Source organism: Henckelia pumila, chromosome 1 (genome assembly GCF_033568475.1).
Source record: "Henckelia pumila isolate YLH828 chromosome 1, ASM3356847v2, whole genome shotgun sequence".
Taxonomy (NCBI): Eukaryota; Viridiplantae; Streptophyta; class Magnoliopsida; order Lamiales; family Gesneriaceae; genus Henckelia; species Henckelia pumila.
The window spans coordinates 169,666,420-169,684,377 of NC_133120.1; the positions used below are offsets into that span (position 1 = coordinate 169,666,420).

Sequence of the window (17,958 nt, forward strand, 5' to 3'; positions counted from 1 at the left end):
AGATACCATGTTGAATTTACATGTATTGTGTTTGCATGTTTTATGTGACATTATTATGTGCATTGATATTATGCGGCATGCATGTACACGTTGAGCTTTATGCCTTGTTTTTCATAGCCTGTAGTTGGGATCGCTCAGCCCCATATTTAGTGGATGGTTTCCATGGACTTGGAACCAGTTATATCCAAGGGTTTATGGTATGAGAGCCACTTCCTGATGCGACGGGCCAGCGTGCTACATACTATGGTGCCTTTACTGAGCAGTTTTCCTGGATAGTTTTTCCAGTACCCTTCGTACTGCATATGCATGCATGATATATGTATATCCATACTTATGTACTGAGCATTATGCTCACGTCCAAGTGTTTGTATTGGACACCCTATTCCATGGGGTAGGTCTGAGGTTGGACGGACCCGGAGGCAGCGGTCATTGAGCTGCAGTGGTTGCGTTGCGAGCCTTCCTTTGTTCAGGTGCTTAGGGAGGATTTTTTAGTACTTTTTCTATGGGGTTGTATAATATTTAATTTGGCCCAATTGTTCTGCTGGTGTATGTTGTATTTGGAATTTAAGTTTCCGCTAGATTTATCTAATTTCCATTTTAAGTTATAATTGCATGCTTAATCTCTGATTATTTAGTGATTCTGGGTTGGGTCACTACATTTATTGGCATCAGAGCATGCATTGAATTTTGGGACATAGTAAATCGATTTTGAGGTTTATAAGTTCTGACAATTTTGCCAGATGGCTGATCGAGACAATGAGAGTCATGGAAGCGTCGATGGTCTTTGGGGAGATAACGAGGGCCGAGAACCACGACGGAGGCATCATCGTCATAGAGAAGGAAGAAAGAGATTTGATTTGCGCAGGTTCGTGCAGATGGCTCCGAAGCCTTTGAAGGGAGGCGAGACTCCGGACATGGATGAGAACTGGTTTGAGGAAATGGAAACCTGCTTTGAAGTGTATCATTGCACCGATGAGCAGAAGATGCAGGCAGTGAAATACCTTCTCAATGGGAATGTCCGTAAGTGGTGGAAATGTACTTTCACGCCGATCATCACTGCAAGAGGCCTAGTTACTTGGGCAGAATTCTATGTAGAATTCCAGGAATTCTACTTTCTTGCCGCTCTACGCCAGGCAAAGGCTAATGAGTTGATGAATTTGAGGCAGGGTAGTATGTCGATTGACGAGTATAAATTGAAGTTCTTTGAACTTTTGCCTTACTTCCCATATGTTTCCAACAGCTCGGAAGCCAAGTACAACCCTTTTCTGCAAGGACTCAATCCGGAGATCTACTCACTGGTGTCCATCAACAACGATCCAACATCGTATGAAGTATTGATGAACCGTTGTTGTCAGGCAGAGAATACTCTCAGGAGGAACCGTAGTTTTTCTTCCTTTTTTCGACCATGAAATTATTTGGGACCCAAGGCACCATCCTTCAAGAAGCAGGGCATATCTTCTTCTTCTTATGGCTCCGGTTCAGGGGGGTGTTCATTACTTTGGGAATAAGGAACAGGGACCATGTGCTTCTTGTGGAGGTCTTCATCTGACGGAGAAATGTCGCAAGTCAGGAGCTTGTTTCTGATGTGGCGAGATTGGTCATATGAATAGAGATTGTCCACAGGTGACCGGAGGATCAGCTTCTGGATTGGGTTCTCATCCTTCCATTCCGCAGAGGACACAAGGACAGTCTATTGGGGAGCACCAGTTCTTTTTGTCAAGAAGAAAGATGTTTCCATGCGTCTCTGCATAGAATATAGACAATTGAACCAAGCAACGATTAAGAACAAATATCTTTTGCCAAGGATTGATGATTTGTTCGATCAGCTTCAGGGTAGCTCCATGCACTCCAAGATTGATTTGTGGTCAGGGTATCATCAGTTGCGTGTTCGAGATGTGGATATCAAAAAGACATCATTTCATACCCGTTATGGTCACTATGAGTTTTTAGTGATGCCTTTTGGGTTAACGAATGCACCTGCGGTGTTCATGGATTTTTTGAACAGGGAATTCCACGAATACCTAGACAAGTTTGTCGTTGTTTTTATTGACGACATTTTGGTCTATTCACGCAGTGTTGATGAACATGCGCATCACTTGAGACTTGTGCTGCAGATTCTATGTGAGAAGCAGTTGTATGCCAAGTTTAGCAAATGTGAGTTTTGGATTGACCGAGTGATATACCTTGGTCATGTTATCTCTCGAGAAGGAGTATCAGTCGATCCAAGTAAGACTGAAGCTATTTTGAATTGGTTGCATTCGACTACAGATTCGGAGATTTGTAGCTTTTTGGGATTGGCAGGGTACTATCGGCGATTTATCGAGAATTTCTCGCGAATTGCTAGACCATTGACACAGCTGACAAGGAAAGACGTTCCTTTTGTCTAGTCAAGTGAGTGCGAGCAGAGCTTCGATGAGTTGAAGGGCCGACTAACTACTGCACCTGTTCTTGCATTGCCATTAGGATCCAGGGGTTACGTGGTTTTCACTGATGCATCTCTTCAAGGGTTAGGCTGTGTATTGACACAGAATGGGCCTGTGATTGCCTATGCTTCTAGACAATTGAAGACCCACGAAGGAAACTACCCAGTGCACTATTTGGAGCTTGCAGCAATCGCGTTTGCACTGAAAATTTGACGCCATTACTTGTATGGCGAGATGTTCGAGATCTTTTCGGACCACAAGAGTTTGAAATACTTGTTCACTCAGACGGAGCTGAACATGAGGCATCGTCAAGGGCTAGATCTAATCAAGGATTATGATTGTGAGATCAAGTACCATAAGTGCCCGGATCCCGTACAATTAAATTCCTTCTCGAAATATAATTTCTCGAAAATTTTCCTCTTTGCGATCTCGCGCGCGCTCCTGGAAAGTTACTCACGCGCGCGCAGCTTTAAAATCCAGTGGCCTCACGCCTCTTGCGTGCACGCTTGACTCATCCCCGGTCGCGCGCGTATCTTCATCAAAGTTGCTGGATTTTTATACCACGCTCGCGTGCCACCAACAATGCGCTCGCGCACGTTCTTTCATTCTTGAAGCATGCGCGATAGCGCATTGTTCTTGCGTCTTTCCCATCTTTCAAGAGCCAACATCAAATCTTTATGCGCGATAGCGCCTCTTTTCCTTGCCATTGATGCGCGATAGTGCAACCTGCTGCGCCCTTCATTGCCAACCGCGCAGCATATAGTTTTCCATGTAGTGCTAACTTTTAGAGCGATAACACAAGATGTTGTGCTAACTTTTCTTCAGCGCTTCAATTAATTCTTTTTTTTTTCTTCTCTTTTTTTTTTTTCTCTTTTCTAGCCTTCAAAACTCTTTTAATTTCCATTGTTCCTACAAATAAAACCCGGAGAATGAAATACACATGAATGCAATTAAACACATAAAAACACACAAAAAAATAAAAATGCACACAAAATAAGCATAAAAATATCACGAACTAATGCCTACAAAATGCACTTATCAACACCCCATACTTAAACCTTGCTCGCCCTCGAGAAAGACATGCAAAAACAATATGCAAACAACGACATAAGTAAGGACAATTCATGAGAGTGCACAGCCTCCGAGAAGTTCAATCACATAAACAAAATCACACCCGCTCTCAACTTTTTATAATACACCTTCAGTTTAACGTGAACGTGTGTGTGTGAAATGTCATTCCAGTTTCATACAACTTAGACCAAATTCATTTCAAAACTACTTAACAACCTATGACAAATCAGTGCAAGTTTCACTCTTCAAGTGCCCATTCCTTCCAACGACCTCTAGACTAAACCCACCTCCCTTGAGATAATGAATTACACGCCTCCGGATTTTGCACCTGGTATTGCTTTAGCCCCAATAATTACCCATTGACTTAGCTATAACTGGCTAGGATACAAAAAATCATTATATTTTTTCTTTCTAATCCTCTCGTCTATAGCCCGGATGGAGCATCAATCCCATTTAATCCTCATACTTAGCCTTAAATTTAATCTTTTATAGGATTTTAATCCTTTCAAGGCCCGGATGGAATTGTATATAAAATATTTTTTTCATAGGTGCGCCCAAGATCATAAGTGTCTTACTAGAGCCTCATCAAAATTCATAAAACACAATCAAGACCCACAAACCACCTATTGCCGTGCAATGGTCAAACAGACAGAAACTTCATCAAATCTTTCGTTACACTCCACTGGTCTAACACAAGTGCTTATAAATATTCACAGTTCAACCTACAGTTTCTCATGTCCAGTCAAGAGCAAATTTTTTTCAAAAATCCAATTTTTTTCAAATAAACTTCATCATCATTGGCTATTATGACTCATCCAACTCATGCAAGACAACACAAACGAACAAAAACAAACAATATGAAAACAAACACGAAACATGACAAATGCAACACAAACACAACAATAACAAACACATAAACTAGTCTACCCCCATACTTATCCAAAGCATTGCCCTCAATGCTTCAGAACAATGAACAGAATGCAAAGACAAAAAAAAAACACAATGAAAAAAAAATAACACTCCCCTGGTTTTCGATTCATCATCTTCTTGACAGTATCCATTGGGATGGTACCAGTAGACTGTGTATATCGGCAGGCTCGGCAAACTGGAATGGTTAAGGAAACAAAAATCAAATAAAAACAAAACAAAAACATAAATATCAAAAATCAAAATAAAAATCAAAATCAAAAACACTGGGTTGCCTCCCAGTCAGTGCTAAATTTATAGTCTATAGCCCGATTCTACTCCTCTCTTGAGTGGCGATATTCAAGGTGGTTTATCCACCGTCTGTGAAAAACTCAGGTCAGTCCTGCACTTGCATGCCACGCCATTAAAGAAATTGTGCAAGGGACTAACTCCTGCGGGGATCTGCACCTGCATACATTCATCATCATAATCATGAATCATATCAACCAAATTAACAGAAGAGCAAGATTTTAAATTTGGGCTCTCAGAAGCCGACTTTAGCATTTTAAACACAACTTGCTCATCGTTCAGTCTTAACACCAACTCCCCTTTCTCAACATCAACTAACTCCCTACTAGCAGCAAGAAAAGGACGCCCTAAAATAAGTGGAACCTCACAATCCTCATCCATGTAAAGAATAACAAAGTCTACAGGAAAGATAAAGTGTTCTATCTTGACTAGGACATTCTCCACAATCCCCCTCGGGTATTTAATAGATCCATCAACAAATTTAAGGGAGATAGCAGCAGGTTCAATATTTTCTACACCTAGTTTTCGAGCAATAAAATAAGGAATTAAATTTATGCTCGACCCAAGATCACACAAAACATTTTCAAAAGATAGACTTCCAATTTTACAGGGTATAGAAAAACTCCCTGAATCTTGAGATTTGGTTGGAAGCTTCTTCTACAACACCACCGAGCATTCCTCTTTCATTGTGACTTGCGTTATATCATTCAATTTCTTCTTTTTTCAGCAAGTCCTTCATAAATCTTGCATAATTCGGCATCTGAGCTAAAGCATCTGCAAAAGATATGTTAATATGTAGTTTCTTGAAAATTTCAAGAAACTTTTTAAATTGAGAATCAAGTAACAGTTGCTTATCTCTATGGGGGAAAGGTAAGGTAGAAATATCAACATTATCATTAACTTAAAATTTTGAAATTTTACCTTTCTTACCTGCCTTTGAGAAATTTTCAGCACGCATATCTTCCTTAGACTCTGAACTTTTTGGCTTTTCCATCATCTTATCTTTGTCCATTTGCTGCTACTCAGACTGTGCTCGAGTCACGACCATGATAGCATTCACGCCTCTGGGATTTGGTTCCGTGTTACTTGGTAAAGCTCCAGCAGGCCGGGTTGATAATTGGGTTGCGATCTGACTCATCTGAACTTCTAACTTCTGCAGCATACTTTCCTGAATCTGTAAGCGAGCCTCAGTTCCTGCAACGTATTTCATCATGATCTCCTCAAAACTCGGCTTCTTCTCCTCTTGCTTAGGCTGCCAGTTCGCATTATAGTTGTTGTTGTAGGAATTGTACGGTTGTCTTCCTTGATTTCCTGCAAAATTAGCCGTTTCAACTTCAAACAACTGCTGCTCTTCTTGCAGATTTCCTTGTGCATGATTTACTGGTGCTGCTTTCATAAGAGCTACTTGATGTGTTAAAGCGTCGATCTTAGCATTCATGGCCATTAAAGCATCGACCTCTAAAACTTCAGCCTTCTTCTCTCTCTTCACATATGGCCACCCAATGTTACTCTCTGCCATGTTGCCAATAATCTCCCAGGCTTCAGCTGGCGTCTTCCTGAACAAACATCCATTAGCTGCAGCATCCAACATAGATCAAACCGACTAATCGGCTCCATTGTAGAACGTCTGAGTCTGCTGGCTTTGAGATAAATTATACTGAGGACACATCCTCAACATCTTCTTGAATCTGGTCCATGCCGCATGTAAAGATTCACCCTCCTTCTGTTTGAATGAAATAATATCTGAGAATAATTTCGCCATCTTCGTAGGAGGGAAATACTTGTTCAGAAAAGTTTGAACAAGTTGGTTCCATGTAGTAATGGAACTTGCAGGCAGATTATCTAACCACTCCGTAGCTTTGCCTTGTAGAGAAAATGGGAATAACCGCAATCGCACTGCATCAGATGTTACCCCATTAACCTTGAACGTGTCGCAGATCGACAGAAAATGTTCCAGATGAGCGTAGGGGTCTTCCCCAGATGTGCCCCCAAATCTCGCTTGCAGTTGGATCAGCTGAATAGTAGAGGGCTTCAGCTCAAAATTGTTCGCCTTAACAACGGGGCGAATGGAACTAGATCCATAGCCTTAAGTTGGTGGACGGATTAAATCAAGAACAGTACGGTTGTCCGCCATGTCTTCTTCTGATTTAGATTCTGTTTCAAGTACTAGATTAAGATTCTTCCTTGCTTTCCGGATCTTGCTGAGCGTGCGTTCGATCTCCAAATCAAGTGGTAGAAGCTCCTTAGATCGAATGTTATGCATGCACAACAAGCTAGTAACTGAAAATCACAAAGAAAAAAAAAATTCAGAATTTTAATAAAATAAAAAAAAACAGTCTAATCTCAAGCGAAATAAAAATTCTGATATCAAAACAGTCCCCGGCAACGGCGCCAAAAACTTGACCGGCTAAATCGGTATGATTAAAAATCAACTGGCAAGCGCACCAGGTCAAATTATAATATAGTGGACAAAGGTCCAGATGTCGAACCCACAGGGACTGTATATATATGAATACCAAAATATATTTATTTCTACTTAATCTAGACTAATCAAAAAGTGGGATTTCAGATTTTAAACTAATAATTAAAAATTGAAAATAAAATTAAATTAACTAAAACGCTGCAGGAAAATTTGGATTTAATTCAAATTTGGAAAAAGCTCGATCAAGGACTCACGTAGGTACCAGACAATTCATGTAACAAGCAGTCGATCTAAGACATCATCAGACTTAATCTTAATTCACGGGAATTTTCCTGATTTGTTCGAAGGACTATTTCTAGAACAATCAAACCTATTCAAATATCGATGAACTAATCTTTCGTAATTCTAATCAAATTTGAATGCATGAATAACTGTGAAAATTCAGTTTACACCCAAACCGCATAATAAAACCGAATTCTATTTGTAGACAGTTTTACACTATGTTGAATATCGAAGTGATCAAAATCGAAACCTCCTCTGTCGAATTGGAATCAATTAACATGCAAACAAATAACTGGCCAAGAAATTCACAAGACAAATATAAATTCGATAAACAATAAAATCAAATCAAGTCTGAAAATCTCAAATAAACAAATCAAGTTTTTTACATAAATTGTCTGGCCCAATCACGTGGCCTTGATCGAAAAAAAACTACTCAATAAATAAATTCATGATTTAAACAAAGTTTTTAATCATGAAAAATCAAAAGAAAATAATAAAAGAGGAAGAAATCTTCTCCCAAGCAGTAGCCGTCTCCCACGTTCTCTGCGTCTAAAAATTATGGAACTGGATCTCCGGAACCCTCAAAAATAATTAAAAACTTCTATTTATAGTGCCCAGATCCCGTACAATTAAATTCCTTCTCGAAATATAATTTCTCGGAAATTTTCCTCTTTGCGATCTCGCGCGCGCACCTGGATAGTTACTCGCGCGCGCGCAGCTTTAAAATCCAGTGGCCTCACGCCTCTCGCGTGCACGCCTCTCGCGCGCACGCCTGACTCATCCCCGGTCGCGCGCGTATCTTCATCAAAGTTGCTGGATTTTTATACCACGCTCGCGCGCCACCAACAATGCGCTCGCGCGCGTTCTTTCATTCTTGAAGCATGCGCGATAGTGCAGTGTTCTTGCGCCTTTCCCATCTTTCAAGCGCCAACTTCAGATCTTTATGCGCGATAGCGCCTCTTTTCCTTGCCATTGATGCGCAATAGCGCAACCTGCTGCGCCCTTCATTGCCAATCGCGCAGCATATAGTTTTCCATGTAGTGCTGACTTTTAGAGCAATAGCACAAGATGTTGTGCTAACTTTTCTTTAGCGCTTCAATTCCTTTTTTTTTTCTTCTCTTTTTTTTTTTTTCTATTTTCTATCCTTCAAAACTCTTTTAATTTCCATTGTTCCTACAAATAAAACCCGGAGAATGAAATACACATGAATGCAATTAAACACATAAAAACAAAAAAAATAATAAAAATGCACACAAAATAAGCATAAAAATATCACGAACTAATGCCTACAAAATGCACTTATCACCTGCGCATGGAAGAGGCCTCGCGCGCGCACAGTTCTTCAAATCAGAGTCTCGAACATCCTCTCGCGCGCACGTGAGATATGAGCTTGCTCGCGCGCAACCTAGATACAATGTTGTTGGACTTTCCTTCGGCGCTCGCGCGAGAAATAGGTCCGCCCACGCGCGTCTTGAATCTTCGTGTTACTGGAACTTACTATGGCGCACGCGCGAGATGGTGGTCCACCCGCGCTCGAGTCTTTATCTCTGTTTTCTTCTAAAAGCTCCATTAACCTACAAAAATTAACCAGGAGAGTAGAATGCATAAATAATAAATAAAATACAAATAAAACACACGATGTAAAATAAATATATGCAAAATAACCATAAAAATGACACAAAAATATGCATACACAATCCGATTATCTCTGACCAAAATGCAACAGGAAGTGCAAAGCAAAGTAATTATGAACTGGAAAGTTATGATTTCATTAATTTTATTATTTTTTAATGCTACAAATAAACCTGAGCACCTTGTATTTTCTTGTGCCAATCATTTTAAATTGTCATTATTATTTATCTTAATACATCTATGACCCCCTAACCAAAATTTAAGTTTTATTTCTTATTTTATGATGCACAAGCCATAAAAATTTTGTTTTGAATCTTGTGCAGGTGTGCTGTTCTGGACATGGAAAGAATTGTTCTCTTACTGTGATTCAATAATCAATCCGCCCAAAAACCATAACTCAGGTGGACTCTAGATTCTAGAAATTTTGTGATTCATGGTTTTCTTGAACGTGGTGGTTGTTACTAACTTTTATGCTTAGGTGGTTGCTACTGTCTGCTGTAAATGTCACATTATCTCAATTTTATTGGTGGCGTACTTGCAATTAGTTTTGTTTTGACTGGCTTTTGTAACTTTCCACTTTGGTGCAAACATTTTTGTAGCTTTTACGTTTCGGATGATAAATAAGTATAAATGTATAAGTGAGACTAAGAGCCTTATTTTCCGGGTTCCAATTCTTTGGAATCTTCTTGTGTTTTTGGGCAGAGGTTCACTACAATTCCATATATCCGGAAAGAGGTAAATTCCAACTTTCAATCTTTCATGCTTGTGGTGTAATTTCTATGGGGCCGTTATGGGTGTGGTTGTAGTCTAAGGCAATGTGGAAGGTAAGAGAGGAAGAAGAAGAAGAAGAAGAAGGAAAAAAGGAAAATAAAGGTAAAAACTAAAAGGAAAAGGAAATGAAATGAAATTGGAGGAGTGTGTTGGTGAGTGGATAATTTATCTAAGATTGTTTAAATTCATATTTTCTAAAATTATGCTGTAGATATGAATATATGGAAGAAGAAGAAGAGAAATTGGTGACAACAGTTGTTATAAGATATTTTAAAAAATCCTGCCTTATGGATTTGTTGACCCAAAATTTCTGCAGTTGGCTCGTCTATAACAATTTGTACTCTTTGTTTCTGTTTTGATTTACATTATGTTTTTTCCTCCATTCTAAATTTCCAAGTGTCATTATCTATTTTTTCATTGTTGTGATAGGATATTGAAGCTACAATTCATTGCGCAGAATGGTTGTCTATGGTGGGTGGTTGTAGCACCGGTGATCTAAGGATTAGGTATTGCAGCTTAAGATTTGACATTTGGATTCTAAAGTTTTTTTTGGATAAGAGAGAAATATTGGGGTTGCTGCATTTTGGGATTGAATATTTCAGCACTCCTTTTCTCGGATTTGCACTTTAGAATAACTTGAATCATGTTTAGCTTTCAAGAAAATTTACAGTAATTGAGGATTGTGTTATCAAGTTGGTTCAAATATTTGTTTTTCAAATATTCTGGATAAAATCGGATTAGATATGTTTAACACGTGCAGTTTATCAAACAATATATGCATACTCTTTAAGAAATGTGCTGCCAACTGTGTACAGGTGGAGACAATTTTAAAATTGACTCGTGAATTTCTAAGAACTTGAAATTTATATCTAGCTTTGAATATTTCCATCGTATATTTTGTTTTTTTGATCCAACATTTTGGTTGGTGATTGAAGGTGTTGGAGTTGGCTGGAAATGCTGCGTGTGATAGCAAGAAAAGGATAATCCCGAGGAACTTGATGCTGGCCATGAGCCACGAGGAAAAATGAGAAGCTCGGGAAATTGCTGCAAGTTGTATATTTGATATTTGGGTGTTCCGATTTGTATTGAATTAGAATTCTAATTTCGAGTGATTTGTAATACTAAAAAATTGTATATTAAATTTTATTTTTGAAATTTTAAATTTTGGTTTATTTATAATATTGAAATTTGTATATTATTTTTTAATATTTTTTGTTTTTTATATGGAAAACGACAACGGATGTTGTCGTAAAGGGTCTAAAACTGTTGTAACTAATGGTATTGTTAAAATCACGCCCCTACGACAATGGATAAAATCCGTTTTCGTTTCTCTCAAAGACAACGAATTCGTGCCTACGACAAACCGTTGTCTTTGAGAGAAACGACAACTGATTTTATCCGTTGTCGTAGGGGCGTACTTTTAACAACACCATCAGTTACAACAGTTTTTAACCTCGTACGACAACAGATAAAATTCGTTGTCTTTTTGTGTTTTTCTTGTAGTGGCATTAGTTTTCAGAGATGTATGACCACAATATTCCATGAAATGATAGAAAATTTCCTAGAAATATTTATGGATGATTTCTCAATTTTCTGTCATTCTTTTGATGCATGTTTGGATAATTTGAACACTGCCTTGGTAAGATGCGAGGAGACGAAATTAATGCTGAACTGGGAGAAATGCCATTTTATGGTTAAAGAAGGGATCGTGCTGGGGCATCAAATTTCTGAGCAAGGGATAGAGGTGGACAAGGCTAAAGTACAAGTCATCCAAAATTTACCTCCACCAACGTCGGTAAAGGGCGTTAGAAGTTTTTAGGCCATGCCGGTTTTTATAGGCGTTTCATTAAAATTTTTTCAAAAATTGAAAAACCTCTATCCTCTTTATTGATGAAAGATGCTCATTTTAAATTTGATGAAAATTGTCTACAGGCATTCGAAACTCTGAGAGAGCGACTTGTGACTACACCAGTATTGACTGCTCCCAACTGGGAATTACCTTTTGAGGTAATGTGTGATGCAAGAAACACAGTGGTGGGCGTCGTTCTAGGACAACGGGTAGATAAAATATTTCACACTATTTACTATGCTAGAAAAACTCTGAATGAGGCCCAACTGAATTATGCTACTAGAAAAAGAATTGCTAGCAATAATCTTTGCATTTGACAAATTTCACTCAATCTTGTCCTATCCAAGGTAATTGCATAAACTGATCACTCGACACTGAGATATTTACTGGCTAAAAAAGATGCAAAACCGAGACTGATTAGGTGGATTTTGTTGTTACAAGAATTTGACTTAGAGATAAATGATAAGAAAGGAATGGAAAATGTCGTGGCTGATCATTTATCTAGATTAGAATGCGTGCATGAAAATTCTGAGACTTTGACTTCTGAGATTGATGATTGATTTCCCGATGAACAACTATTTTTGGTAGAACATGCACCCTGGTATGCTAATTTTGAAAATTACCTGGTAACTGACACACTCCCGCCTAATCTTTCTCATCACCAAAAGAAAAAGTTTTATCGGACGTTAAGTATTATTTTTAGGAAGAGCCATTCCTATTTAAAACTTGTGCTGATTCTATGATACAGATATGCGTGACTGAAGTAGAGATGAGAAGTATCCTAAGTCATTGTCATGATCGTGATGTAGGGGGCCATTTTGGGTCAATCAAGACAGCAACAAAGGTACTTGAGAGTGGTTTTTATTGGCCTAGCTTGTTTAAGGATGCTCGCGCATATGTAATTGATTGTGATAGGTGTCAGCGTACGGGTAATATCTCTAACCGAAATGAACTGCCATTGACTCATAATTTTGAATGTGAGATATTTGATATATTGGAAATTGATTTTATGGGAAAATTTCCAAATTCCTTTACAAAAAAATATATCTTGGTCGTCGTCGATTATGTGTCAAAATGGGTTGAAGCGGAAGCTTGTGTGACTAATGACGAACGGGTGGTAACAAAATTTTTGAAAAAGCACATTTTTTTTTTACCGATTTGTTACATCTCATGCAATCATTAGTGATGGTGGCACCCACTTTTGCAATAAGCCTTTTGAAAAACTTTTGAATAAATATGGTGTCAAGCAAAAAGTTTCCACTTCTTATCACCACCAAACCAATCGTGAAATCAAGAAAATTTTGGAAAAAAAAGTCAGCACAAATAAAAAAGATTGGTCACTTTGTCTGGATGATGCTCTGTGGGCATACTAGACAGCTTTCAAAACACCTATAGGGACTACTCCTTATAGATTGTTGTTTGGGAAAGCATGCCACTTACCAGTTGAGTTTGAACATAAGGCGTATTGGGCTGTAAAAGCACTAAATTTTGAATTTTTTTTCTGTAGGTGAGAAACGATTGCTCAATCTGAACAAGTTAGAAGAGTTTCGTGATAAAGCCTATGATATAGCCCTGTCGTACAAAGAGAGAACAAAGCAAATTCACGACAGACACATTCATTATCAGGAATTCGAGTTAGGAGATGCAGTTCTCCACTTAATTCACGCTTAAAATTCTTTCCCAAAAAATTGAAATATAGATGGTCTGACCCATATACGATTGTCAAGATGTACCCAACGGGTGCAATAGTTCTGAAGGATGCTAAGGATGAGTTATTCACTATAGTGACCCATACCCAAAATGAGTAATTAACTTGGTAATTATTATTAACTTGGGTAAATCTCGATTAAGAAATTTCCATATGGGTCTAAAGAGTTTGAAAATGGATTCAGAACACTCGATAATAGCCAGATGGGTCCCGAGCCAAGAGGCGATCGAAAGCTCTGAACCAGAGTTCGGACGGTCCGATCGTACGTAGCCAGGTTTCCTCGTGACGTGATCATCATAATGACATCAGCATGGTGACGTCATGGTGAGAGATCGGATGCTCCGATCCCAGTTCGGATGTTCCAAAAAGTGCACCGGACGGGTGTGCATTGTGCATGGAACTGGTTTGAGACGTGGCAGGGCACGTGGAGATCGAACGCTCCGAACCGGGATCGGATGGTCCGATCGAGCTCTATAAATATGGGATCTGAAGAGCTCATTTTCAATTAGGCCTTGCTCTAGCTTCTTTAGGGGTTATTACTTCCTTAGTAGCTCAACACATTTACTCTTTACCTGCTTATGCATTATATACTCATCACCAATATATTGCAGGATTCATCATGACAGGAGCTTTTGCTCATGGAGCTATATTTTTCATTAGAGATTACAATCCAGAGAAAAATGAAGATAATGTATTGTCAAGAATGTTAGACCATAAGGAAGCTATCATATATCATTTAAGCTGGGCCAACATCTTTCTGGGATTCCATACCTTGGGACTTTATGTTCATAATGATGTCATGCTTGCTTTTGGTACTCATTCCTTCTCTTCTCTCAGTTCTTAGTAGCTTTTGGGCGGATTCCTAGCTTCTAGGTGTACTTAGGAAGTTGGCGAGGAGTTCCAGCAGTCGTAGCGGAGCTGTGTCCAAGAGTTGTGGACTTTCGACAGCAACGGACTGATGACGGACGCAGGTATAGCTTTGAGTCCCTAGTATTTTTAGGGAGTATCTATTACTTAGGTTTTTAGAGAAATAATAGTGACTCAGATAATATTGACTTGTAGGCGCGGAACCTAGGGAGATGATACTAGGATTTTGCCTAACTGTGATAGAGGTACGTAAGTACTGACCGAGATATCCGCATGATATATGATCTTATATGTTGCATTTGTATGTGCTTTGTATGTATCATGTTTTACCGCTTTAGCAGATACATGATTTTATACTAGACTGTATCTCGTGAGAGGTGGGTCATATGAGGGGAGGCTCAGCCCCGCATGGTTTTGTCTATCACCGGGAGATGTCGCAAAGACGGAGACTGACACTACGGTGATAGAGGAGTATATGAGTACCCCGCAGACTAGCTATCCAGCACGGTACTATATATTTGTTGGCATCCCTAAGCAGACTGAGTTTTATTGGGTTTTAAATCCATTTTCATGCTTCATATATCTTTATATATCATTGCTTTCGTATTGAGCGTAGTCGCTCACGTCTAGTGTTTCTGTATATTTTGGACACCCTATTCGACGGGGCAAGTCTCAGGATAGACAGCGCTGGTGGATCGCAGCAGGGTGGAGACTAGGGCCCAGGATTTCAGTGAGTTTCCCTTAGTGGTTAGAGATTTGATACACTGTTCGATTTGGTTGTATAGTACAGTGTTTATTTATTAGTTTTTCTGCCAGTTGTATTCTGCCGACTGTACATGGATTTAGTTTCTTTAATTTTCACTGTTAAATCTGATTATGTTTTGCTTAAGTTTTATGCATGCTTAATTAAACTCTAATTAGTAGCGGATCCGGGCTGGGTCGCTACATTCCTAGTCAACGGAAAGCGTTTGTGTAGCGTCTAAAATTCCATAATTTGGATTGCATGCCTAATTTCGTTTTAATATTTATAATTTAATTTTTGAGATTTAATTTCTTTAAATTTCTTTAAAGTTTATGTTTCTCAAATATTTAAGTTAATTATTCTTGAGATGCTTGAGTTCAATGACTTTCGGTCCCATCATGAGATGATGGTGGATTTTGGCGGTAAATTCTTAGATTTTTAAAAGAGTTGATATTTGTGAGTAATTGAGGAGAATAAACAAAGTTTTTATTTTTAAGATTTTCCGGGTGACCAATATCGCCTTTAAAGGCATATTTTTTAGTTTATTTTAAAATTTTCCAAAAAGTTAGCACTTTAAAACCCGTCAAGTGAAATTAAATTATTTATTTCCATTCTTGAACTTTTAAACATATGGATTTTAAGGGGCTAAGTTTTAGTAGTGCTAAAGTTGTAAAACTTCAAGTAGCACTTTTATAAGTTGAAGGAGTAACACTTTTAAGACTTTGACTCACACACACATGCTTACACCAATACACATACCTACCTATACACACTATTATTTGTCCCAAACACTAAAACAAGACAAAGATTAAAACCCTAGCCCCCTTTTCACCTTGAAGCCGACTTCTTCTTCACCCTTACTCCACAAACCATCGGTCACCTCCATCTTCCACCTTTCCGCCGCCGCCACCATACCACCACATCACCGACCGGAGCATGTCCAAGGAAGGTGTAGCTGCCGTAATTTTTGATTTCCAGCTCAATTCCATCTTCTTTTCTTGCTCTTTGAGGATTTTAGGCAAGTATATGTCATTTCTTTGGCCACCAAGCAAAGCTAATATGATTTGTGCTATGTTCTTGTGATTATTTCGAATTTTACATGTTGTTTGAGCTAGGGTTTCTAATTTTTGATGAAAAATCAGTAGGGTGCTTGAGTAATTTCGCAACATACTTGTGTTTTGTTGTTAAAATGAGTTATAAGTTGATTTGGGAGTTGAGACTTGGTTGGTCTTGCATAATTTCGAAATTTACAGAAATTTCAGTAGGGTTCATGCTTGTAATTCGAAATTCATGTTTGATTTGGGGTTAAAATGAGTTACGTTATGTGGGTTGGTTGATTCTTGAAGTTACTTACTTGATTCAAAAATTTCAGCTTGCTAACTTGTGGCCATGGAGTTCATTTTCTGAAAATTTGATTGAATGTTGTCAAGGTCTGTTTAGGCTAGATGAAAAGGGGTTTAAATGATGTATTGGATGAGGTTTGTATTGGTTTGAAGGGCTGGAGGTGAAGGGTTGAGGGCTGAAGTCGTGGTTGTGTGTTAGGGGTGATCCGGTTGTGATAAGTCGGCCTAGATTGGGACTGCGAGCTAGCTTTGGGTACGAGGGCTTGAATTAAGGTTTCATTGTTGTCTAAGGGGAGTTATTAAGGTTGGGTTAAGGGCTGGAATTTGGGAAAATCAATCGATGATGGGTGCGTGAGGGGATAAGATAAGATTGGACACATGCTGATTTTTGTCATCCCTACAGTTTCCTCTAGGTTTCGGTTCTGATAGTTTGCGTTAAAAGGTCTGGGTAGGGGATGACCTTGTCATATTTCAATTATAGGATGTTGTGGTCGTTTCGGTTCAATTTTGGCGCAATTTGGTTAAGTTTTAGATATGATAAGGGCAAATTAAGTTGAGGTGTTTAGTGCAGATTTCGGAAGAGTTTATGGTCTGTCCGGGAACACAAAGTGAACGGGCTGCTCGGGTTTGCTTTGGAGGTTAGAATCTGGTCCTTGGGTTAGTTTATAGTGTGTATAGAGTGTCGGTTCAAGCGGTAGTCAATTTGGTTAAGATAAGGTTGAGTTATGGGTTTTTCGGTTGGATCGCTCGAGGTAAGTCGTGTTTGAGGAAAAAGGGGAGTCATGGTTGGGTAGTTTACCCTAGGGGCATCCACTTAATCATCATTATTTCTTGTTTTAAAGCTGGGTTTTCATCCCCTAAAGTTGTATATTCGAGTTTATGATCCCATCTTTTGAGTTGAGTAAAGTTTTAATCAAGTTGAGATACTCCTTTGCGTTTTCCATTTAAGTGAAGGTTAGTGTTGATGTGAGTAAAGTAAAATTTTGAATCTGAGTTAAAGTAAAAGTTTCGAATGAGGAAAGTTGATTGTGATAATAGAGGGGAAATGTCGGTCGGGGGATGCCTCGCCTCACTTGCCAAATCAGAGGGTTTGGGAGGGGCCAGGAGACATCTTGTTTCCCATACCCTAAGAGGGGCATTGTGTTGCCGGGAGAAATCTCGGTGTCATTGCAATAGAGGGGCATTGTGGGGCCGGGAGAAATCTCGGTGTCCTTTCCAAGAGGGGCAATGTGGGCCAGGAGAAATCTCGGTGTCCTTGCAATAGAGGGACAATGTGGCATCGGGAGAAATCTCGGCGTCCTTGCCAGCATAGTACTGTAGCCATTGATCGATCAAACCAGAGGGTTACAATCGAGGATTTAAATTCACAGAGGAGAGTTAAAGTTTAAAGTTAAAGTTTATAAAAGTTATGTTTAAAGGCTTGAGTTGGGTTGAAGTTTGAAGAGTGAGTTTTGTTGTAATGCGTGAGTACATTGCATGCGACCTTTTTTATTGTTCCAAGTCTCGTCCCATTTTATCTTTAACCTTTTTCGAGAAAGTTTCAATGTATTTTAAGTACTAGTATTTTAAGTATTATGCATGTATTTTAAAAACTTTTTTATTTCATGATTTATAATTGTTGGGTCATTAGACT

At 38.9% G+C, this 17,958-nt stretch overlaps 1 protein-coding gene across 1 annotated transcript; it reads left to right on the forward strand.

Moving 5' to 3' along the window:
* The first annotated feature begins 740 nt into the window (after positions 1 to 740).
* LOC140874443 (uncharacterized) lies at positions 741 to 2,636 on the forward strand. Its single transcript, XM_073277732.1, has 3 exons — positions 741 to 1,380; positions 1,675 to 2,134; positions 2,471 to 2,636. Exons 1-3 carry the CDS (start codon positions 741 to 743, stop codon positions 2,634 to 2,636), a joined length of 1,266 nt encoding a protein of 421 aa, XP_073133833.1.
* The last annotated feature ends 15,322 nt before the right edge of the window (positions 2,637 to 17,958 follow it).

Excerpts from the sequence above, each read along its gene's own strand:
- LOC140874443 (XM_073277732.1), top strand. The coding sequence starts at position 741 with ATGGCTGATCGAGACAATGAGAGTCATGGAAGCGTCGATGGTCTTTGG. Across the intron at positions 1,381-1,674 it reads GAATACTCTCAGGAGGAACC|AGGACACAAGGACAGTCTAT; the intron begins GTAGTTTTTCTT and ends TCCATTCCGCAG. Across the intron at positions 2,135-2,470 it reads ATTCTATGTGAGAAGCAGTT|GGGTTACGTGGTTTTCACTG; the intron begins GTATGCCAAGTT and ends ATTAGGATCCAG.